We start from the raw sequence: 22500 nt of genomic DNA on the forward strand, positions 1-22500 counted from the left end.
TAGTACTCTCTGTCACACAGATACATTTATATTGATTATCGGTAAACCTGCTGCTCCCTTGGCCAAAAGTGAAATAGTAGAGTCAAATCTGACCGACACTAAGGGCTCGATCACAAGGAAAACACCTGGTGATATGGGGTTTAGTTTGATTTCAGCGCCTCATACAGGAGCGACCGAGATGTTACCATGGAGACGCTAGTAAACCGAATGGAGTAGTTGGTCAACAATTTAGCTCATCGCGCGCAGTTCATGTGGTGTGATATTTAAGTCGCATGGAAACTAGCATGTCTGTGCGGGGCTACGAAAATGGGTACGGGAGACAAACTATACCGCCACTCGAACACTGAACGGAAGTAAGGAAAGAAATAAAAAAAACCGATACAATGACTTACAAATGCATTTCGCTCGTTCATTTCGCTTTCGTTTTGTCGATACCATGTTTCGTTACACGCATATTCGTTCACGTCCTAGCATATCCTTCAGGGTTGTCGGGAATTCCAATATTGCACTTTACCTAGCGACCGATTCTTTGCGAAAGTATGCCACCAAATGGCAAAGAATGTTTTACCTCTTTGGAATTGTAACTTTGTTTGGCTTAAGGACCTTTTCTTAACTAGTTCTTGGTAAACAGCGCCCTGTTTACCACCGAGCAGACCACCCTACACATGTCCTGGACCATGGTGGATGAACGTAATTTTGTTGTCCATTTACCGACGATCATTTGGCGACCACTCGCTAACTGATAGGGGCAGCAGCTGTTACAGCCAACCCTCCCCGTTCGCATCTCTTATCTCTGGGTGGCTCTGTCTAGCGTCGACGTTGGTCGGGGTAAAGGAATTGATGTAAGGAGGTGGCTAGAATCGGTGTTTGGTTTGTCGTTTTCTGTTGACAGTGAGTCACACGCAGACGCAGGCGAGAATCGCTGAAACGGACCCAGCCCCGTTCAAAGGTGGTGCTGTTAAAGCCAGTTCCTTCGAGACCAGACCGCTCAATTACCGGCTTCAGTTAGAAAGGTAAAGTTCGTGGTAGCGATCGCTCTAAACGGTAGCCGCTCAGGTTACGCGAATCTCTTTGATAAGTAGTGCACAGTGCTTTTAGAACTTCGTGGACAGTGCACGAAGGTGACATAGTCTCCTAAAGCGTGTGTAGGGTATGTTAATTATCAGAAAAGTGATTAAATATTCCAACCGCCAATGCTCGCGACTCAGTGACGAACTGTAGACCGCGTGATTACAACGTGTTACACGTGCCTCCGAAGGTCGAGTGTCCAGTAAGACAGGGTTAGTGCCAAAAGGAGGAGACATAATGTTTTTGTTTGTTTCACAACCCAGACAAACAATAATGTAATAGATAAGAATAGTGATTAGAACTCCTATAGTTCCGGAAGTGCCCTAAGAGATAGCAAATGTTTCGGGCAGTAGTAATCGAATCGTGCGGCACTCGGATGGCCAGAAGCACACGATCGAGCGTAAAGGCGGAAGAGTATCATCTGTGTTTCGAGGCTGACCCATTTTCCGTTTCACTTGCACGCGGCACGTGCTCGGCTTCGCTGCTCCGCTCGGGAAGGCAGGAAGCGAATCTACTATACACCGAGTGGTGGGGGACCGGCGTTCCGTGGCTTGGTAATTATGTTGCCGACGATGCGTGCGCATAAGATTCTTGAAGGTTTCTCGCTCAACCAACACAGAACATGCTGCTGGCATGTGGAATGAAGGACGAAGGGCCGAGCATTGCGAGCAAGATTTCGCCAATCTCCTCTCGAGCCATGAGCAGTCGGTGTTGGAGCGCTGTAGGCGCTACATGTTGCTCATTAAAACAACCCGGTAGAACGTAACAGAGTGGATATTTGTTGCTAAAAAACAGTGCTACAACCGTGTGTTATTTGTGAGTTCGATTTTGTAGTAATTACTTTTCGCATGTCCAACTCGTTGTGAAAGATTCGTTGGAACTGCGCTGTGAATGTGGCAAAAAGGGAAAACCGGTGTTACCGCCAACGAAGGGCTAGCGACCCTGAGGAAGGTCGTGCAATTTGTTCCCTTCTTTCTTGACTGACTCTAGTTCGTGAAAGTTAATGTTGTGTATGAGTTCGACCGCGGACCGATAATCACTCAGAACGGTGGCTGAATGGCAAATTACTTTTGGGTTGGTTCTGTGCCATGGTTCCGCCTGAGTGAGCAGGACTTTGCTTACGGACATTTGCAAGATAAGAAATTCGGACAAACGATGCGGTCAAAGCCCTGTCGCACACTGCGTCATGAAGGCATGCATCCAACTATAAATACAAATTACATCATCCGCCGAACTCTCCACTATCTGCGGTCATACGCTTAGATAAACGCAAAAGTGCTGATGAAACGCAAATGATCATTCAGATAGAGATTAAACGTTATCACCTTTACCTAACCGTTTATCCATCCAATCTCACAGTAATCGCTGGAACGCTCCACTCGCACCAGTTGCTGTTTGCCTAGCGCGTCAACATGGATCAGGTGGATGAACAACAACCGAAAACACCGAACCCTTCTCCCACCGACAGCGATCTGGCCAATGACGACAGTCCGCTCGAGAAGACGCTGCCATCCGGCAAGGGGATGGCCAACGGGTCCAGCGGTATGCGCGCCGGGACTAACGTGGAACGATGCGGTTCGCCCTGGCAACGTAAGCAACTGGTTGATGTGAAACCACACGGAAGCCTCGATCTGAGCAAGCTGGGCATGCGGCGCAATTCTAGCTATAGCAAGATACCATCGGAGGCTCCAGAGGCTCGTGTATTGGTTATCTACACCGGAGGAACGATAGGAATGATGCGCAACGAGAAAAATGGTACGATTAGCACCTCGTTCTTTGGCCCCAATTTGCCTCCATAAAGCACACCCACCTTCACTTTTTTATATGTTTTGATTCTCTCGCATGTTCTTATTTGTCCCCCCCCCCCCCCCCCCCCCGGTGCCAGCCCTGGAACCGAGGCCACTCGAGTTTGTGCGCAAAATACGTCAGTACCCTAACATGCACGATGATGTGTACGCAACGAAGCGGTACGGTCCGGCGAAAAACATGGCCCCGCTGGTGCTACCGTTCGTCGAGGGTCAACATCGGCGCATTCTGTACCAGATATCGGAGTATGAACCGCTGCTCGACTCGTCCAATATGACCATCAGCGATTGGGTGCGCATCGCCACCGACATTCGCCAGTCGTACGAGTTCTTCGATGGATTCGTTATCCTGCACGGCACGGACACGCTGTCCTATACCGCATCGGCCCTGTCGTTCTTGCTCGAGAACCTTGGCAAGACGATCATCATCACCGGCTCGCAGATACCGATCTTTGAGACGCGCACCGATGGCAAGGATAACTTCATGTCGGCACTCATACTGGCCGGCAATTACGTCATCCCGGAAGTGTGCATCTTCTTCAACAGCCGGCTGTTCCGGGGCAATCGAACGGTCAAGGTGAGCAGCGAGTCGCTGGACGCTTTCAATTCCCCCAATGCTGCTCCGCTGGCCAAGATGGGCATCAATGTGGAGGTCGACTATCGGGGCATCTTTCGGCCGTGCACGGTCGATAAGTTCACCGTGCATCTGCAGATGGACGAGAACGTGGGACTGTTGCGGTTGTTCCCCAGCATCTCGGTGGCCACCGTGCACGCCTTCCTGCAAGCACCGATGCGTGGTGTGGTCCTCCAAACGTACGGTGCTGGCAATTTCCCCACCAACCGGTTAGATCTGATCGCAGCGCTACGGGAGGCAAGTGAGCGTAAGGTGCTGATCGTCAATTGTACCCAGTGCAGCGAGGGAGCGGTATGTGACCTCTATGAAACGGGCCGTCAGCTGCAGGATGTCGGGGTGATCCCGGGGTACGACATGACGCCCGAGGCCGCCCTTGCCAAACTGTCGTACGTGCTCAGCAAGCAGGAGTGGGATTGGGAAACAAAGCAGAAGGTAAATGAAGAGCCACTTACCTCCTTAGGCAGAATAGTACTAACCTTTTATTTTTTCTCTTTTTCAGATGATGAAAAACAATCTGCGCGGTGAGCTGACGTGCGAGAAGCCACCGGAAATGCAGGAATACGATCTGATCGATGCCGTCGCTCGAACGCTTCAGCTTACCTCGACGAAGGAGCTGAGCCAACTCAAGTCCTCACTGTTTCCGGCCATGGTCAACACGGCCGTCCTTGAAGGCGATCTAACGAAGGTGTGTGCCGCGTCCTAGTTGGAATTGCAGGTTGTACTTCCAGCCGAGACCAGCTAAACTGTGGAACTTTGTCTTGCAGCTAACGAACCTCAAAGGATACGGTGCAAACATGTCGGCCGAGAACTACGATCATCGGACGGCGTTGCATGTGGCTTGCTGCGAGGGTAACATCGAAATGGTGCAGTATCTGCTGCAACACGGTGCCGCTGTCCACATTCGCGATCGTTACGATCGCACACCGCTTGCCGATGCAATCATGCATGACGATCACCAGGCGATAAGGTTGCTGATCAAGTGCGGCGCCCATCTGACGGGGTCGATTCGTGCCATCGGCGATAGTTTGTGTGCCGCCGCGGCTCGGAATCAGCTGACACGCCTCGAATCTTATCGAATCGCAGGAGCGGACCTGTCGCAGGAAGATTCGGCTGGTCGGACCGCGCTGCACTTGGCCGCCATGTATGGGCACGTGGAAATGGTACAGTATTTGGTGAAAAACTACGCCGAGGTGAATGCGATCGATTACCTCGGTCTGACGCCCTTGGACTATGCACTGAAGGTAAACTCTGACGCTGTTGTGAACGTGCTAAACGAGCACGAGGCACGCCGAGGTGATGAGCTATCGTTTGAGACGATGGAGAAGAGACCACCGATAACGGAATCTTTCGATTGAAGCGCCATAGCTGTACGTATGCGTGTGTACGCTAGGTGTTGAGTGTACAGTAAACAATTTGTGATAATTGATAAGGAATAGAGAACTAATAAATAGTTGAACAACGCACCAAAAATAGAATGGCATGTGGAGAGTCGTTTTTACCAGTAGCCAGGAGAAGATGGTTCACAAAAATCAAACACGCCCAGAAGGAGAATCATTTTAAGCCTTTTATTTCTATTTCTATTGTAAAAACTTGCAAAGCTTGTCCCAACTAACCCTACTAACCCATTGATAGAAATCCTGCAGTATAGGACCTCGCGTTAATCCTTTCTTTTCCTCGCCAACCTTACTGCTTGCTGCACAAAGCTTGCGATCGCACAGTTGTTGAACGTCTTTTCACAACTCGTCTGTTGCCGTCCTACCTGGACTGCCCGCTGGATAGCGGTACTGATGGTGAGGGAATCGAGCCAATCGGCCCGGGACAGTCCTTCGACCGCCAGCTCGAGCTTACTGGCTCGCCCTTCTGCCACAGCAACGGTTGCTTCACGCACGTACCAGCACACGATCCGCTGCACGCAGGCCACCGTATCGATGTCGTACTGTTCCATCGTCCGATCGAGTGATCCCAGCAGCGTCCAGACGAAATGTTCTTCCTCCACGCTCCGCCGTCTGCCGTCCGAGTTGGCTGTGGATAAAACCGAAGAGCAAGTAGTGTACGCGCCGGAAGTATATTGCAACCAAGTAAGCATTGCCGTGCTATTCGCGGTCTAAATTTGGTCAAGCCAGCTCAGCGGAAGGCGTTCAAACACGATGTGGACCGGTGATGAAGACAGCCAGTTTGCCGTGGAAGATGTGTGGCCAGCACGCCCGGAGTCCTGCACGCTAACGTTTTTTGTGAATCTCCTTCAGTTGAGCGACGAGTATAAAAGCCAAGACGAGTTTAAACTGTCGCTCCACTGCGGTTCATCAGATGTAGACACAAAGGGAACGTTGGATGAGCTGAACGAAGAAAAGCTGGGAAATGCTGTGCGGTAAGTCGTACAATCTGTGGCCTTTCCGTATTCCCATCGCACCAACGAAGGCCTATAGAATCCCATCCCTTACAGGCTGCAAGGTGACGGTTGTCTGGAGAAGTTTCTGCAATTTCTTAACGAAAATTCCATCGAGGTGAAGCTGCTCAAGCAAGGATGCATCTTTGCTAGTACCGTGATGAATCTTAGGGATACCAAAGTGGCGCAGTTCGTTTCGATCCGTGAGCAAGGAAAACCGATAGAAGTCGCGTTCGCTTTACACGGTCCGACCACTGGCTCGGCTCCCGTTGGGACTGTGCGTATGATACTGGAAGTGTCGGTAAATGATGTGTCCTCGCCAGCGACCGGTAACAGTGGTAGGAACAGTGCTGGCGAAACGAGTCTTATATACATTATAAACGACGAAGAACATGGTAACCCCTCAGGAAAGGACGCGATCACCTGTGACAAGTGCAGCGGTCTACGATCCCCAGACGGCGGTGGCTTCCAGTACGAGCTCATAGACGGCATCCTTCACGAGAAGACCGTCAGCAGTACCGAGCAAGAGATAAAGCGAATTCAGCAGAAGGTACGGACACTCACTGTGGATGAGCTGATCGAGCAGCGCGATTCGTTTAGTCCCGATGGGCCAGATGGTCCGAGCGGACGTTGTTGTAATCGATGCGGTGGCCTCACGATTACCGGAACTACTTGTGAAACAGTGGAAACCGATGGTGTGAAGGGACCTTCAGGATTTGGCGATTCGCGTCATTACACCGGCGCCAAAGCGCAACTCTGCAACCCGGGGGCAAATAAGCTCCGGCATGGTATGAGTCGGTAAGAGTTCGTTGCTCCTTAATTGTTGCTTGGTTAGATAACTGGACCCATCCCATCTCATCGCTTACAGTTACTGCGAACGTTGCAATGCATGCCTTAGCTGGCTACCGGATTACTGTCGATGCCCCAAATGTGGCCACAAGAAGCCCCAAGACAAGAGTGCTCCTCTGGAAGGTCGTGCGCGTGGACCGTGGTCCGGTCCGGAACCCGCCAATCTGCCAGACGACCGAGTCTCATCGAGCTCCCTGTCCGGGAGCACATTGGTCGCTTCTTCCCATTCCTGTCCAATTTGCCACCTACGTCAGGGCCGATGCACCGATTGTGCGAAACAGACACGTCGCTTGCGGAGCGCTTCCTCGGACTCGGGGAGGCAGCATTATTCGCGATGTAAGCGTCCCCAAACCCGTTACCGGAATCGCACGGGCCATCGTAACATTCCAACCGAAGCACGATCCAGCAAGAACAAGCGGCTAGAGCAACTGCGGAAAGCATACCTCGATCCGGCACCGGGGACCAAATGTTCTGCCTCGAAACTATTGGCTCACGCTGGTGAAGAAACCGGTGCAAAACGTCCCACAGCAACACAAATCCGTCACAGCTACAGATCCTTCCTGCGTAAGGTACGCCAGCAGAACCGAAACCGCTACTCTTACCGCTTTGGCAAGCGGCCACCGGGTATGGTAGCTGGCCATCAGTCGTGCATGAAGCAGGAAGAACTGGTGCCGCCGCACATGGGCTGGCGCTGGAACATCTGTACGCCAGGCATTGGAAAAGTGCGACCCGGTTGGCGCCCCGGGGCCGTTCGAAAACCAATCATGCAGCTGATGCAACACTTTCTCAAGTGCTACCCGCTGGATATCGTTCCGGTTTCGTCGAGGAAATGCGGCAAACTGTGTGGCCCTGGCCATCCGGCGGACTCCTGTGACCAGTGTCCGAAAGATACACGGAAACCGATGCTACAGATCGCCAAGAAGCACGGCGAGTACTGCATCACCATGAACCCGCTGAAGGACTCGGAAACGCTGAAAACGACCAAGGATCCCTTTCTGCCCTGTAAACCGATCAAGTTTAAACTGTCGAAAGATCCACATCTGACCAAGCTGTACAAGCTGCGCGAGTCGCTCAAGCACAAATCGATGACGTTGTGCGGCTGTAAGGAGCTGGATAGCTGCGAGCATCAGACAAAGCGCGAGAAGCAGCTACTGGTGGCAGAAATAAGGCGGATGGCCAAAGTGTTGGGTCTCTCGCCCGAAACGACCATCGCCGATGTGCCGAGTGGCAGTGAAAGTGATAACGATGTCGAGTTTACTCCACAGTCCGCCATGGTACGGGAGGACCTTCCGAAACCCGATGTCGTGATCGCAGAGACACAATACTGCGAACAGGACTATAGCGTTCCCGCTGGCAAGTATCCGTATGGCAGGAAGCTCATTAAGGTCCCAGTGGCAGCTAAGCGGACTCTTGTTAAATGTCCTTCTGCCCCTACTACGAAGACAACGGATCGACCTGGCACTTCCAAAGGACCCACAGGGCGTGCTACTCCTGCCGGAGGATCGTCTAAGGTGAAACCCGGCACTCAGGCCAAGACACAGGCCAAGGCTAAGGTTGATGTACCAACCGCTAAAGCATCTCCAGCCGGTAAACCAGCCGCCGGTGCTATGAACCAACCCACGGCTAAAGGAGCAGCGATCCAGCGTAAGAGTACGGTTTCGAATGCGAAATCCAGCGGGAAGAACACGGCCACACCGGTACCTAGAGTGACGACCCAACCCGGGAAATCCTCCAAGAAGTAAGCATCGCTAGCAAGCTTAGCTTCTGTTTCGTTTTGTTCGTCCTACCCAAAAAACCGGGACCTGCACCGGCAAGCGTTCCAGCAGTTCCGGGAGCCAAGATTTGACCAATGGATTGCCAGAACCATTTTGCCTTCCCTTTGCCCCACATACTGTATGTCTTTTGTAGCAATGCGTTTTTACGTCAATTCACGGATAGCGAAAATAGAAATTCACGTGTTCAGAACTCTCACACACTGTCGCTGCTCAGATTCGTTTGTTAAAATTCATTCCGCCATTCCGTTGTCGACGACGAAGTGTCACAACTGTCGCACGTAATTTGGCGTACTGGCACGCAACGGGCGCCGAGCATCGCGACGTCACGATCTACGTCAGGCAACTAAATTTACTTCACTTTCACTGAACACGACGTGAGGTCGACTGCATCGAACACATCAAAACGAAACAGAAGCTGGTAAGCGGGCGGATTGTGCACCACCGGATGTCTACCGGTAGATCCATCTCATCTCACTTACCCTTGTCCTGTTGTTCACTTTCAGCGGCTCGTTGTCCCGCCTGACGCCAACCACCGGCCGTCAACATCGTGGGCCAGAACGATTGGGTGCCGTTGGAGAAGGTACGGGCGGCCGCACCGATCAGAGCGCCACCGAGCGTCAACACACCGGCCACCGCCACCGCTCCGATGTTTACGTTCACCAACGGTGTACCCTGTCAATGAGACCGGAATGTAGGGGATCACTAGTCGCATATCCGAGGCCACCAACAGAGGCCGCCCAATCGATACTGTGCATCTGCCATCCACTGCCCTGCACTGATTGCTGCTGCCACTGCCACTGCCACTGTGCACGTGGCCATTGCTTGACCCATCGTTGGTTACCTTAAGCACGGAATCCATCACACCATTCATCGACTTCCGCACCGGTATCGACATGAACGGGATCGCGAAATTCATCTCCACCTATTTCCCCGGGGGGTGGATTTGTAAAATAAAATAGAACAAAATTAATCCGTCGCGCAGGGGAAGCAATAAAACGGAAGATTAGTATCCACTTACCTCGATGCTGCTGTCCCTCGTTTGAAAGGAAATGAATCGAGGCTCACGAGCGAGTTTAGAGGCCCGGTGAGCTTGGCGTTTCGGTCGCACTGTTGTCGTCGCGTACTCCAGCGTGTAGAACCGTTCGTCCTCTCGCAGCAGCCCCGTTCTAGCAGCAACGAATCCCGTTCTAGCCCAGCCAGTTTCGTTCGGCATCCGGCCAGCGATGTCCGAGGGTCCGGCGAAGACACGCTGTGCCTGCTCGGTCAGCAGCACCACCAGAGGCAGGAACGAGACCGTCAACATCATTGCCGTCGTAGCACACCGATCGGTTCCAGTGCAATTGGTAAACTGTGGCACATTGCGCAAATTTCAACGCCGGCTGGCTCAGTGTCGCAGGCTCCCGTCCCCGTTTGTGGTGTATTCGAGCCAAGCTGCTCTGGTTGCTCTGTTGGAAGTTTAGGTAACAGACAATCGCCCCTATTCGATCGATTATCCTCGCCTTTGACGCCTTGCCTTGCCGTGCGCGGCAATGACAATTGCGCGGAAGATGAATCGCTGCATGGGTGCACGAACCGCACCACATTGCTCATCGGCCGTTGAAAGTAGAGCAATGCGCTGGTGCATGTTACGAGGTGGAGCTCAGGGTGGGGATCAAGAAGATTATGCAATTGCGGGAGTTTTTTTGCATTAGATCACTAGCATAACATCGTGGGACGGGATCAGGATCAGGAGCGTGAAATGGAAAGGAAGAGAGATATGACTCACCATGATTTCTCTCCAAATTTCTTCTATTGAGGATTTTTTTAACGAATCTTTTGACCAAAAAATTGAAGATTGGACCGTTGCCAGGCATGACAGATGGCCTTGCACAAGTTGGTGACATAGATTTCCCGTCTTTCCACGTGTCATTTATGCACAATATCAATCCGTAGATTATACGCAGCATAAGCAACATAAATCCCTCTCTCGCTCTCCTAACTCATGATGATGCATGGGGCGATAGAAAAGTTCATGGTTCGTAGTTGAGGTAGATTTCGAAATTGAAAGTCGGTGAAATGGAAAGGGCGTCTTGAGGTGACACAGTAGTCACGCACCGTCCGTTGTACAGTCATTGCATCATCAAAGAATGCAATAAAATGATGCAATTGGGAGGTGCCACCGAGATACGAAGAGTATTTCTTATGCAATTGAAGACACCTCGAGCCAAATAAAGCAAAGTACCTTTTTTCCTTTTATAAAAACCAAGAAGTCTCACAGATTAAATTTAATAAACTTTGTTTTCTATCCACTTCTACTGCATTTTAAACATTCTACGTATTTTTGAATGCCTGCCTAACATTCACGTTTTATAATTTTGCAATAATGCGTACGTTGCTGTAACCGATATCCTGCTCAGCCTAAATTCCTCATTTTAAATTAAAAAAATGAAATCAATTTTCAAAGTACTACGAAGAGATTCTGAAGGTACGTCGAGTTATTTTCTCTCTTTGCAATACAGACAATACAGAATTAAATTGCTGCAAATTTATCAAATGCAACTCTAACACGTCGTTGGTTAAAAAACACCAAAATCATCCAACATCCATTCGCAAATTTCACCAAACATATGCTCGACACATCAAACGCATTAGGCCCAACGAATTATCCTCCTAAAAACACCGATCGACTGCTGAAGAAAGATGAAAGAGAAAGGTATGACGCGGCGGAAGCGGAAAAGTGAAAAATGTCCGCCGATTGTCAAAACAGGCAAACTGGTACGGGTGTCTCGGTACGTTAGCTTGCGCAATGTCCCTTACGTGCGGTTGCGCCAGAATGAGCCGAAAAGCCGGCGAATTATCAACATTACACATACACGCTGCGCCACGGGAATGGTCGCGGAGGATGGGCACGGTGTGTGACATGAAGGTTGAAAGCAAAGCACCAGCGTCAGTCGCGTGATGAGGCCGGGAGGCGAAGATCGTGGTAATGATGTCTATAATGCCGCGGAGGAGCCGCTACGACTTCCGATGCTAGCTTCCTCCATTTGCTTCTGGTTGGCCCATTAAGTGGCCAAGTGCGGTACGCATGCTTACCCTGCACCTGGCACAACCACCACTCCAATCTTGGGCTGAATGCGAACCAACATTTCACGCTACAGAGCACTTCTTTTGTGTGCTGTGTTTTAAGTTTGCGCGAATGGTAGGAGGCAGTTAGTAGTTGAAGGGGAAAGGAGGAAGATGCGTGTACCCGTGGGGGGGCATAACACAAAAAAATGTCGCAAAACTACATTTTCCCCTCACCGCACCGGCGATGACAATTGTATTCCGTCTCACTCTCTCGAAGATGCTCGTCGATGCGACTGGCACCAGCTACCTTTGGCCACTAATTCTATTATCCATTGTTTAGACGTACTCATCTGCCATCCAGTTGTGACTCCAGAGGGTGAGCTCAAGCTCAAGTAGCAGGACGAGTGCAGTCGAAGCGTCGGGTATAAATGATGAATTATGCTGCCAGAAGGATTCATTACAGTTCGATCGTTTGTTTCGGTAACACCGCAAGTGCACAGCAGCTAGCGAACAAGTGAAGTTTGTAGCTCACGGAAGACCCCCCGGATTCAACATGCATTCCAGTACAGCATTCTTTGTAGCGTGCCTCGCCCTAGCGGTGATCAGTGTACAGTGTGTAGTTGCGCAAAGGTAAGTGTGATCTTAAGGAAAACATGTTCGCCTCAGCGCCCCATCTGATCCTCTGCCCTTACTGATCCTTCGGATTCGTGTAGTAATCCCTGGCGCCGTCAAAATGACAGCTACGCAGCGGAAACAGCAAACGATCGTAGCCAGCGGCTCGGTCTGACCACCGGATATGGCGGTGTTAATGGTTATGGCTACTCCGGAACCGGGCTCGGTTCCTACGCTCCGCTAAAGATTGATCTTGGTGGCGTTGTGCTCGGTACGCTGGTCGGTATCGGGGCGCTCCTTCTGCTACCGAAGCTGGTGAACGTGTTTGGTGGTGGATATGGAACCGGTGGCCACTACCGTAGCGCTGACGGTGATCCAACGGGTATCTCCGAGCTGATGAACAAGGTGGACGACTATCTGGCTCAGAACAACATCGATTCGGGTGCGTGCTTGCAGAAGGGTGTCTGCAGTTACATCCGCTCTTCCGACTATCACGCCCAGGTCGGTACGGCCGATCAGATCGAACACATGATCCTCGCCCTTTCAGAGTAAGTATTGGCATAAAATGTTGGGAGCAGAAAGGGAGCACTGAGGTTAACCGAGCACATTACTCCACTGCAGGAACTCCATCATCGATTACATGCTCGATGGAACGGCCATCAAGGAGGCGATCAAGAATGGCAAAATGCAGACGGCTCGCTCGTGCGATGAAATGTACGCGTCCTGTCCGCTCGATCGTCAGTCTACGCTGAAGCTTTTTAAGAAGATGTTCCCGATCGGGAACTAAGCGAAGGTAACACACACCATTCGGACATTCCATGGACACCTATCGGTCGCTCACGCACGTTGCTACTCCTACACACAAACGCACACCTTCGAAGCTTCATCAGGCACATGCATGGAGCAACGCCGACATGGTTTTAGGAGCTATTAATAAGAAACCTTCACCTGGTATCTGGTGAGGCGACAACAACCAGAAGATAAATAGAACCCTTGGGAACCATGGTCAGTAACCGGTGAACCTTGGAAGGTGTGTTTCTGTGTGATGGGAATGCGAACAACGCGCGAACAACAAGAACGTAGCGTAGGGGTGCACATGGCCAAATGGGAGGCAAATTCAGGAAACAACATCAGGGAACATAACCGCGCATGAAATAAGCGAACGATCGGAACAACCAACGCGGCAAAGCGGTGTGCGATGCTGCAAAAACGCACTTAGAAGCATACTATGAAACGGGATCAAACTTTGTTCATATTCTTATTTCACAATTCTTACGTATTTTTATCCTTCGATTTGTGCAGATGGTGTTTAGCTGTAAATAATAATATACGTCTTTCAATCGCAAAAATGCGCAATAAAAATTGAAGAAAAAAAATGGGAAAAACATAAGAAAAAGCGACACGTGAACGTGTGTTAAGTTTTGTGTTTTGGGAGGCAACCCCCGCACTGGCCATAAAACTTTGTTTGATGGTTTCGTGTAGGTTGTTTGGAGTTGTCGAAGGTCATCTGTGAGGAGGCAGATTTGTATCTTTTCCTGCCACGTAGTATTAAGACAACATCAGCGTGTTGTTGTTTTGAGGAGACATTTACGATGTGGTTACACAGCGACTGCCTTTCTCTGGGCTGACCCTGGTAGCTGTGTTTTTATTCCAGAACGAAATGACCTTTGAACGGCTCGGGATGAAATGTACGAAATGGTGTTTAATTTAGCATTTATGTTTCGTTTTCCTTTCCGATGATTTGAGAAGGTCAGGTCCTAATTTCTTTGGCTGAATTTACTTGCTTTAATTACAACAGGAACAATGGAAGAATTTAGCAATAATTAAACGCACAACATCTGCTAATCGATTTTGTGAATATGAAAGAAAGATCAAACGATAAAGCGAGCAATTAAAATCAAATTATCTCTAAACTCTATTGTTTAAAGAGAGAGATTGCAACTCCTTTGTTTTAAAGAGAAGCAATAACGTGTTCTCTATCTATTGCCAGCACCGTAGAAGAATGCACACGTTTTTCTTGTTGATGGTCAACATGAACCGTGCACAGAACGGACCACAACGATCTCAAAATCGCCCTAATCGATGTACTTACCCCCTCTATCAAGAACGATGCAGGACGATCGACCACGCCCAGTGTACGGATCCGTGTCGCCAAATGCCAAACGAGCGACTGCTGGTTTGCCGTTGTCATTTTAAAAATAAATTTCTTCCCCACACCAAGGGTTGCTGGCAACACCCTTTCCCTCTCTAAACAACTCTTTTCTCTGGTGCGACGTTGATTGTATCATCATTGTTTATCGAACCGCACAGAGAGGAAGTGGAAGACAATGCCACAAGGTACCACATCGCACCGGGTTGAGAGATCGATCACCACCGCCCATCGGACCATCACCAACTGATCGCTTCCCTTGACAGTGACAGTGACAGAGGAGCCGTCCCCGTTCGTGTCCCCGTTGGCGGAAATGCGTGGTAGAAGTCGAGCTCTGAAGGTCTCCGATGCGGTGATGATTTATTCAACTAGAATCTCATATTGCCCATACCGAGGCAGGTGTTGCATGTTATTCGCATGTTAGTCATTGCTTTTGCGGTACCTTGGAGGACCGTTCACTAACTGTGCTCTTCTTTACAATAGCAGCCGAGAGCGGTCGATGAATCAAACACCATCAACAACCTGCGATGCGTCTGAGTGATGCGGTTAAATTTAAACAAAACTCATCGCACCAGCTGGCCACCTGCCGCCCTTTTCGGATCTCCTTGGCTAATCGAACCATTTTGAGGATGGACGCTGCTGATGGGGATGACGTGTTCGGGTCGCATCAGTTACACTTGCACGCGCACTCATACAACTTCCGCTTTCATTTCGTGTAATTGTAAACAGGTTCATGTAGCTAGTAGCCAATCGGATTCAAGCTGATGGCCACGCTACATTGTTGCTCATTGTATCCTTTGGCCAGTCAATGACGTAGCATAAAACATAAAACATTTCATTAAATGTAAAACACTTGCAGAAAAAGAGAGAGAGTTGGAATCAAATACTTTGTAGCGAGAAAGCATCTCGCCTGCTATGCTGCTGCTGCTACACCTGCACGTGCATCACTCACATTTGGCATGCGCCTCCATCGGGTTGCGACAAACCGGCCAGAACACTAACAAATGTGCTGTTCACCTTCAGCGACACATTCCACGCGCCTTCGTTGGTTGGGAGAATATTTTAAGGTCCATGATTCAAACCCTCCACGCCACGCCACGCCACGGAACGGAACGGAACGGCAAATGCGCAGTTCGCTAGGACGTAAGCGCGTCGTTTGCGCCAAGCGTCAAACCAAACAAAGCAGCCCGCGCCGATCCAGCAGGATGGCAGAAACGACGATCACCGGGGGTCACCTCGGGAAAGTGGAGGCCACACACCACGGCGTGAATCACTTTCATCTTGTGGAGAAAAACGGATTTGGAATCGAAATCGCGCTCTTCGCGGCCGTCGCTGAGGTTTTGCGATATTGCTCCAATTCGGTTGGCATTTTTTGGGCTAAATTTAGAACTCTGGCCGGTGGAAATCGTGGAGCGTGCTCGCGGGCCGAGTGTTATTGCGCCAATCCATTCAGATTCAGAGAAACGGGTGGCGAGATCGGAGTCACTAATGATGGAATTCATGCCTGTGATTGACCTCATCCTTCTCAATTCCAGTCGCGGGCGCTGAGTGGGAGTTGTTGAAAGAAAAGGACTACCGGTTGTTTTTGGACATATTTTTGATTTCTAGACTAATGTGCATCCTCTTAAAAGGTTGCCTGTGGGCCTGTGAAACGATATTTGTTTTACAATTCGAAACGAATTCCTCGTAAATCAGAAACATCCGAATTGTATTGACGTCCTCAGTGGCCTCCTTTTGCAGCAGATGAAACAATAAACGGATAGTATCAACAGCCATGTCGGTTACGATTGCAGTCTGTATCTGCGAATGGGTTTTGGCGTTGGTTTGTTTAATGTTTGAGCTTTGAGCGCGAAATGGCCGCTGAATGAAAACATTCCCACAGTGCGCGAGGAAGCGTCGTGCGTCCCACATCCTGCCAAGTACGTTGCGATAATATTTATGAGTAAACCATTGCCAGCGGGAGGAACGTGGTGGTGATTGGGGAGTGAAATTTTCTTTTATTTCTCTTTTCTTCGAGATCACATGTCTGCGATCGTGTGCAAAATGCTGATGCACTGCAGTTGCCTTCCCCCCGGGCATCGTTGCACCGGCATGGCCCATCACGCCATCAAAATGGCGGTAAATTATAGTTGTTCAACCACCGAGACGAGTGTGTGCTGGATATTTTAGGGTTTTGTGGACAAGGTTTGGCCAAGACAGAGTAGTTTATTGCAATAATAAATTACACCTTGGTATGTTAGAAATGTGTAAGGAGTATCCACAGAAAATCTTTAAAATAACGTAAAATCTATATGAATTTTACACTAAGAATACATACTAACTTCTGAAAGATATCTAAGCAGTCACAACAGTGACATTTTTACCGCAAAAGAATGCTTAGAGAAACAGATGCTTCTGTCTAATGATCAAATTTATGTGCAAAAACTATTTTATTGTTTTCCTTGGACTGCAATTATAACGTTACACTCTGCAAATCTCGATTGCTTTGCGAACCAGTGTCCATGTCACCCTTTCACGCGCAGCCATTTAAAACCAGATGACTGGTACAATGGATGCGGTCGTCGTCAGCCACACATGCCACCCTAAATTGGCTGCAAACGGCGCGTCTCGTGCCACCTGCGATGATGGGTTTGCGGTCGCTGTTCCCTTTACCTCCTTCATCTTCCTCCGAAGACGATATGTTACGTTGCTCCTTCGGTGAGTGGCCGTATTACTGTCAGCTTGGAATTAGGCACAAGAACGCTGTGTCCTTGTGTCACATTTGTATGTTCTTGCTCGGAATGATTTGTCACCCTGCCCCCCGTGCTACCTGTACTGGTGGCCTGCACCACTTTCCATTTACCATTCGCCTAAAGGCAGAACAAGAATACGTTGAATGGCATTCGCTGTGGCGTGTTGTGCGCGCGAAAAAGCGAAAACTCTTTCCAACGCGAGGCGCGCGCCCACACACTCCCGATCCTTCGTCGTCCGTCCGTGCGCGCATGACGTCATCGACCAGACGATCGCGCATGCGCCCATCCTGCATCCAGCCATCCGTGCCGCATCCGTCGATCCGCCGCTCGTTTAGCAGCCGGGAATGGTGAGTTGTCGCGATCTATTTTCCCCTCCCCATCTTGCTCTGGCAGCTGGCCAGCGTATCATCGTTGCGGTTGCGTATGTAGAGCAGGTTGGTTCGGTTCGCTACAACTTCACTCTCGACCACTGGCAGCGATCTCAGAAATACTTCGACCAGCAACCAGTGCGCACGCAACAGCCAGCCAGTGCACAGTTCCGAACAGCAGCAGCAGCAGACAGGCAGACAGTGATAGCCGATATCTTCACGTGAGGTGCTACAGTCTGCAACGATGGTTTACGAAAGCGACTTCTACAGCACGCGCCGTGTGGGCTCGTCCTACACCCGCCCGACGATCTCCTCGTACACCGTGACGGTAAGATCGCAAAAACCTTTCGTCGAACAGCCAGCGGGCTCCACCCAGAAAAGAAAAAAAAAGAAAAGGGGGACAATTCCCTAGTGCGAACGGACGAATCCCACACTTTCGACCAACTTACGTTCCCATCTTTTTCCACCATCTTTGGGTGACTGGCCTCGCGGGAGTTCGCGCACTGGGACACGCAAAAGCAAACGGGCACGAAATCCACAAACAGCTGGAAAGCCTTTTGCTGAGCTCCACCAACCCGGCCAGCCGTCCAGCAATGTCCTATCCTTCTACTGTCCCCGATCCTTCGTCCTTACCCTTCAATGTCGCGCTCGTGAAGGTCGTCGACGTAGCGTTTGTGAGTTGTGTAACGTTCGTGTGCAAAACAGTGAGCCAGTGGATTTGTTGGATTGATAAAGGACGAATCGAAAGTGACAGTTGAGCGGCAGTGAGGACTTCGACAGAGTAGTTATGCAATGGTTTTTGGTCATGAACTTGGTACACCACAGTGCGAGTGACATAATGATCTAGGAAGAAATTGAAAAGACAAAGTGAATCTGAACCCAGCGGCTTCTGCTTGATTGGCCAATCTCTGTGCTGAACGGTCCAAAGTTCAATTTTGGTGCCTGATGTGAAGATGGACTCAGTGCGTTCTGTGGGTATCAGACGATCAGCCTCGATCATGATGGACACTGATGGGCGTATGACACCAAGCATGTGTGTATGTGTGTGAGTGGGTGAACACGAAAATAGAAAATTGATCCGCGCATGGAAGCTTAAAATTAGAATGGTTCAGCGATTCGCCACGTTTTCGAAGTAACGTTACACAGCCAACCGCAAACACTACGCGACACACTTCCCGGAATGCACTCCTCCTCCTCCTCCTTCTCCCGCTCCGCCTCCTGGCCGTCGATTTTGGTCTTTCACTCTGAGTATCCTTCTTATTCCGCTGCCCAAAACCCCCAACTCCACACCGCTTTTTGGTTCTGCCTTTTTTCGTTTCTTTCGCTTCTTTTTTTCTTATCCTTTCCCTCGACAAATCTTTTGCTTCCTCCAAGGCACATTACATTAGGCCATGCATTCGAAATTCCAATCCTAATGTTTTCACTCAAAACCAAACCATGCCACAAAACGCTAGCAAATCAAGGTGTGATGCGCCAAATTCGAAAACGGAAAAAGGGAGCCACTGATCTCGAAAAAAAATTAGAAACACCGACACACTACACGCATCTAAAAATGTGAAACAATCCTCGAAAGGCGCGCGAGCGAGGAGGTGGTTGTGTGGCAGCCCAATTGGAGCATAAAGTGGGCCGAGGTTGGCTGGCAAAAAAGGGTCGCTAATGGTGTACGAAACCACTGTACCTGCCAGGAGTTGTACATTCCTTACTTTTTGTTTTCCCCTATCTTGTTGTGCGTTCTTTATGTCCCACTCTCTCTCTCTCTCTCTCTATCTCTGAAACATAAACATTCATTTCTGATCATTTATGTACATTACACTCTGTAAACTCGAATTGGACATTTGTTTTTTTTGTGTAAATTCGAAGCGTAAATGGTTTTGTAAATATTTTAAAAAACCTTTTTATCAAAAATGATTTTAAACGAATTGGTCAAGAACGGTTTCTGCACACAACACAACTCAGTACATACTCAACTCCACGACAACCGAAGCAAATACCACCCAGCAAAAAGAAGAGAAGAGCAGTTTGTTTCACATTGACGATCGTCCTAGAGTTAATCCGTTTTGGGGTTACTCCATTCTGATTAACTACCCGGATGCCTTCGAGAGTCAGATGCCAACAGATGCGCTCGCTCCCCAAAAGTCTAAATTAGTACAAACTCTAATCGTGCTTCTGCTCCCCGCGCGCTACCAATCACGATGGTTCGATCACTTCGCGGCGAGGATTTTATGGTCAAGAAATTGAGACATCGCTCGGGAACAGATATCACGGATACTCCTACTCGACAAAACGTTCTGCGGGTTGGAATTCGCATGCCGCAATAATATCACATTCTACGACCCGCGAGCGCCACGTCGCGAGATGACCCTCCGTCCATCGCGCAGGGAAACGGGATGCTCCCCAGACCCAGACCAGCCAGACGTCGTAAATTGGGTGCTAAACGGGTGTGAAAAGCATGAAAATCGTAGCCAGTTGCGTCTGGCGCCTGGGAAAACCCGCTAAAGCTCGCTGTAGAATGGGAAGCGCCACCGTCTAGAGTCCGTTGTGTTCGCCATTGAAGACGAAGACGTACACGGGCGAGGCGGGCTATAAATTAGGCAACATCTTTCGACGAATGAGTGTCAAGCGCCCATCTGCAGATGGAGGTGAATGGTTTGTAGAAGAGACTTTGTAGTAGTAAAGAGTACTAGCGAATCCACCAGTTGATCCGGTTTGTACGGATCATTGCTACCTCTCATGCACACGCTGTATTGAGGCAAATGCCGGAACTGAGTTCGCAAATCGCGTGCTTAAGCTAATCCCGACCCCTTGCCCCTTCTCTTCGCATACAGACAAACACACTCTCAGTGTGTACGAGCAGAATCGGGGGCTAATTTTAACCGAGCGCACAGATCGCTTCTGAGGACGTTCGTCGAGGAAGGTTGATCAATGTGCCACGTTTCTACGTTAGTCCGTTAGTGTGTTGAGCTGACACAACTCTGTTTTTTTTTTGTTTCAAAATAAGCGAAAAAAAAGAGTGAAATGGAAACCCCAAAGAAATGGTTGTACTTGCGACAGTGTACCTGCGTACTACATGTTCCGCGGGCCACAAGACAGAAAAGCCAGGGTCAGGTTCAATGCCTGCTAGATGCGGGATGTCGCTGCCGCCGTGGCCAACGATTTGCGCTCTCGTTTGGGTTCGTTTGCCAAAAGGCACGACTAAATATAGCCCTATCCGTCCCAATGTTGCCCCGCAATAGGTTGCATCGAAATTATGACATAATTTATGGGCAAGATGGCGCCCGTGGCCCATACCACAAACAACAACAACAACAACAACACATCATCTCCCCCATGTACGCACGCACCATTGCGCTTGCAGATGCTGTCATGGCTCACTGGCGGTGACGGTGATTGTGGGAAATATTTTTGAAAATTTTCCAAAACCACACCACCAGCACCACCACCAGCACCACCCGGTAATGTGCGCCAGCAGCTGCATGCAGCTGGTTAATGGGAGCGCGAAAAATCGCTGGCAAATCCCAAAAATATGCGTTAAGGTGGGCGCTGTTTGTTGGCGGCGTGCGCAAGGACGCGTCACCCGCGTTGGTGGGTAAGGTGGGTGGAAACAAAAAATCGGATACATTTGCCTCCCGCTGTTCGGCAACGGTTGGCCGTCCTGGCCAACTGGTACTCGATGGGGATTTTCGAGAAAAAAGACGTCCACTCAATGCTGGTTTCTGTCCGTTCTTCTTCTTCTCGTGCCGTTACACGATGGCTTTAGCTCCATCGGACAGACCGTGAGGACCGCTCGTGGGGCCCCTAGAAGACTTTAGACTGAAAGATTACTATTTTTAGAACAGCGAGTCCCACCGGCTACAACGTGCTATTTGCTAGCAACGCCAACAAACAACGCCAGTGGCGTCGACGTCGTCGAAACGTCGAAAATAACCCTGCCTGCACCTTGCAGAGCACTCCCGCGTCTTCGGAGCGCCGATGTCGATTCCCCGGGTTCCCGAACAGGCAAACACCGACACCCTGTTTTGGCCCTGAGACAGGTTAGACAGGCTTCGTGCAGAGTCTGTGAACCTGACGGACGGATTCGTTTGCTTTTTGTGTATCCGTTTTTTCTACGTGAATCTTCCTCTAATCTTCAATGCGCTAAGCGTAAACAAAGAGCCCTTCGTCAACCACTGGCACCGAAATGTGCAAAACCAGAAAAAGAAACTTCCTTCGGGTTGTTTTTGATCGATCGCACCCTTGCGGTCCGGTTCCTTTCGATTTTGATCTGCTAGTGCTGTGTGGTGCATAACTCTTGTTTCCCCTTTTCCCACCTTCATTTTATGATTTCTTTACGCGCCAGAATGAGAGGGCCTTGCAAACAGCATAAACCTCACTATCATTGCCGCTAACCACTGCCTCGGTCCCCGTTAAAGCTTCGTAGTTGTGTGCCGTATGTAGGAACAGAAGAGAGCGCCTAGCGCCAGAGCCAGCAACGCCACTCCAATTCCGCTTCCCTTCTTGCAGAGAAAAGGGGTCGACTGGGAGAAGGTACCGTTTGTGCCGCGTCCCAGCCTGATCCCGGATCCGATAACGGCGTTCGGCAAGCGGCAACCGCGCCACCAGGGCCGCACCTCCATACTGGAGGCGATCAATCGCGAGGGCATCGAACCAGACCCACGCATTCTGGCCCGCCCGATCGACGACTATCGGTCGCCGCGTGATCTCAACCGCGAGCGGATCGCGAACGAGCTGCACCGCCGGGAGCACAACCGGGCCACCGGACACACGACCGATGCGGACAGCATCGATACGCTGCTACGCCGGGTGCACGGTACCGCGCCGGTAAAGGACGGTCGCCGGCATGTCATGTTTTTTGAGCCCGGTTACGCCCGCACCTACTACCGTCACTAGCGCCCTCCCAGGGCAGCGCAATTTGCTTTTTAGTACAACCGATAGTCACTGTATAAGATGTAAAGCCTTCCGTGTGGCCTTTCGAGGCTCTTTTTTGCGTCATGTCCCGAACGACGAAGAAGAGAGAGAGAGAGCGAAAAAGTAAAACAGTATTAAATATCGCGAGCGGCCCCAACAACTCTCAAGCCAA

The 22500-nt window shown here is 50.1% G+C and overlaps 6 protein-coding genes across 14 annotated transcripts in view; 4 read left to right on the forward strand and 2 right to left on the reverse strand.

Annotated features, from left to right (window-relative positions):
- LOC126571248 (mucin-5AC) overlaps positions 1-8881 on the reverse strand; it is a 286563-nt gene extending 277682 nt beyond the window's left edge. The window contains exon 1 of the mRNA XM_050229605.1: positions 8871-8881. The gene's annotated coding sequence lies outside the window, so the exon portion shown is untranslated. The remainder of the gene's footprint in view (positions 1-8870) is intronic.
- Positions 419-4971, forward strand: LOC126571257 (L-asparaginase-like). 5 transcript variants are annotated; one of them, XM_050229623.1, is made up of 5 exons: positions 419-1013; positions 2428-2823; positions 2954-3939; positions 4007-4192; positions 4272-4971. In XM_050229623.1, the coding sequence occupies exons 2-5, from the start codon at positions 2481-2483 to the stop codon at positions 4860-4862; spliced, it is 2106 nt and encodes a 701-aa protein (XP_050085580.1). In that variant the 5' UTR covers positions 419-1013; positions 2428-2480; the 3' UTR covers positions 4863-4971. The 5 variants fall into 5 exon arrangements, with proteins under 5 accessions (XP_050085580.1, XP_050085575.1, XP_050085578.1 ...); XM_050229618.1 differs by lacking the exon at positions 419-1013 and adding an exon at positions 1020-1150; XM_050229621.1 differs by lacking the exon at positions 419-1013 and adding an exon at positions 1147-1280.
- On the reverse strand, positions 5165-10006 carry LOC126572500 (uncharacterized). The gene is made up of 4 exons (XM_050231856.1): positions 9536-10006; positions 9359-9439; positions 8997-9189; positions 5165-5529 (listed from the first exon to the last, which is right to left on the reverse strand). Exons 1-4 carry the CDS (start codon positions 9821-9823, stop codon positions 5165-5167), a joined length of 927 nt encoding a protein of 308 aa, XP_050087813.1. The 5' UTR covers positions 9824-10006.
- LOC126571278 (uncharacterized) lies at positions 5637-8678 on the forward strand. The gene is given in 3 exon segments (XM_050229642.1): positions 5637-5875; positions 5951-6575; positions 6607-8678. Coding segments are annotated over 3 exon segments (2724 nt in total). The 5' UTR covers positions 5637-5654; the 3' UTR covers positions 8485-8678.
- Positions 10007-12092: 2086 nt separating the features above from the next.
- LOC126569592 (uncharacterized) lies at positions 12093-13444 on the forward strand. The gene is made up of 3 exons (XM_050226794.1): positions 12093-12192; positions 12276-12722; positions 12796-13444. Exons 1-3 carry the CDS (start codon positions 12116-12118, stop codon positions 12959-12961), a joined length of 690 nt encoding a protein of 229 aa, XP_050082751.1. The 5' UTR covers positions 12093-12115; the 3' UTR covers positions 12962-13444.
- A 4015-nt stretch (positions 13445-17459) lies between these two features.
- LOC126570291 (uncharacterized protein CG45076) overlaps positions 17460-22500 on the forward strand; it is an 18709-nt gene continuing 13668 nt past the window's right edge. For 3 of the 5 annotated variants that reach the window (XM_050227934.1, XM_050227935.1, XM_050227936.1), the window contains exon 1: positions 17505-17751. In XM_050227934.1, the coding sequence (XP_050083891.1) occupies positions 17668-17751 (84 nt within the window). In that variant the 5' untranslated portion in view covers positions 17505-17667. Of the gene's footprint in view, positions 17752-22500 lie in introns of all 5 variants that reach the window. The other 2 variants (XM_050227938.1, XM_050227939.1) reach the window with 2 other exon arrangements.

Source organism: Anopheles aquasalis, chromosome 2 (genome assembly GCF_943734665.1).
Source record: "Anopheles aquasalis chromosome 2, idAnoAquaMG_Q_19, whole genome shotgun sequence".
NCBI lineage: Eukaryota > Metazoa > Arthropoda > Insecta > Diptera > Culicidae > Anopheles > Anopheles aquasalis.

Excerpts from the sequence above, each read along its gene's own strand:
- LOC126571257 (XM_050229623.1), top strand. The coding sequence starts at position 2,481 with ATGGATCAGGTGGATGAACAACAACCGAAAACACCGAACCCTTCTCCC. Across the intron at positions 2,824-2,953 it reads GATGCGCAACGAGAAAAATG|CCCTGGAACCGAGGCCACTC; the intron begins GTACGATTAGCA and ends CCCCGGTGCCAG. Across the intron at positions 3,940-4,006 it reads ATTGGGAAACAAAGCAGAAG|ATGATGAAAAACAATCTGCG; the intron begins GTAAATGAAGAG and ends TCTCTTTTTCAG.
- LOC126572500 (XM_050231856.1), bottom strand. The coding sequence starts at position 9,823 with ATGATGTTGACGGTCTCGTTCCTGCCTCTGGTGGTGCTGCTGACCGAG. Across the intron at positions 9,440-9,535 it reads CGAGGGACAGCAGCATCGAG|GTGGAGATGAATTTCGCGAT; the intron begins GTAAGTGGATAC and ends CCGGGGAAATAG. Across the intron at positions 9,190-9,358 it reads TGATGGATTCCGTGCTTAAG|GGTACACCGTTGGTGAACGT; the intron begins GTAACCAACGAT and ends TCTCATTGACAG.
- LOC126569592 (XM_050226794.1), top strand. The coding sequence starts at position 12,116 with ATGCATTCCAGTACAGCATTCTTTGTAGCGTGCCTCGCCCTAGCGGTG. Across the intron at positions 12,193-12,275 it reads CAGTGTGTAGTTGCGCAAAG|TAATCCCTGGCGCCGTCAAA; the intron begins GTAAGTGTGATC and ends GGATTCGTGTAG. Across the intron at positions 12,723-12,795 it reads ATGATCCTCGCCCTTTCAGA|GAACTCCATCATCGATTACA; the intron begins GTAAGTATTGGC and ends ACTCCACTGCAG.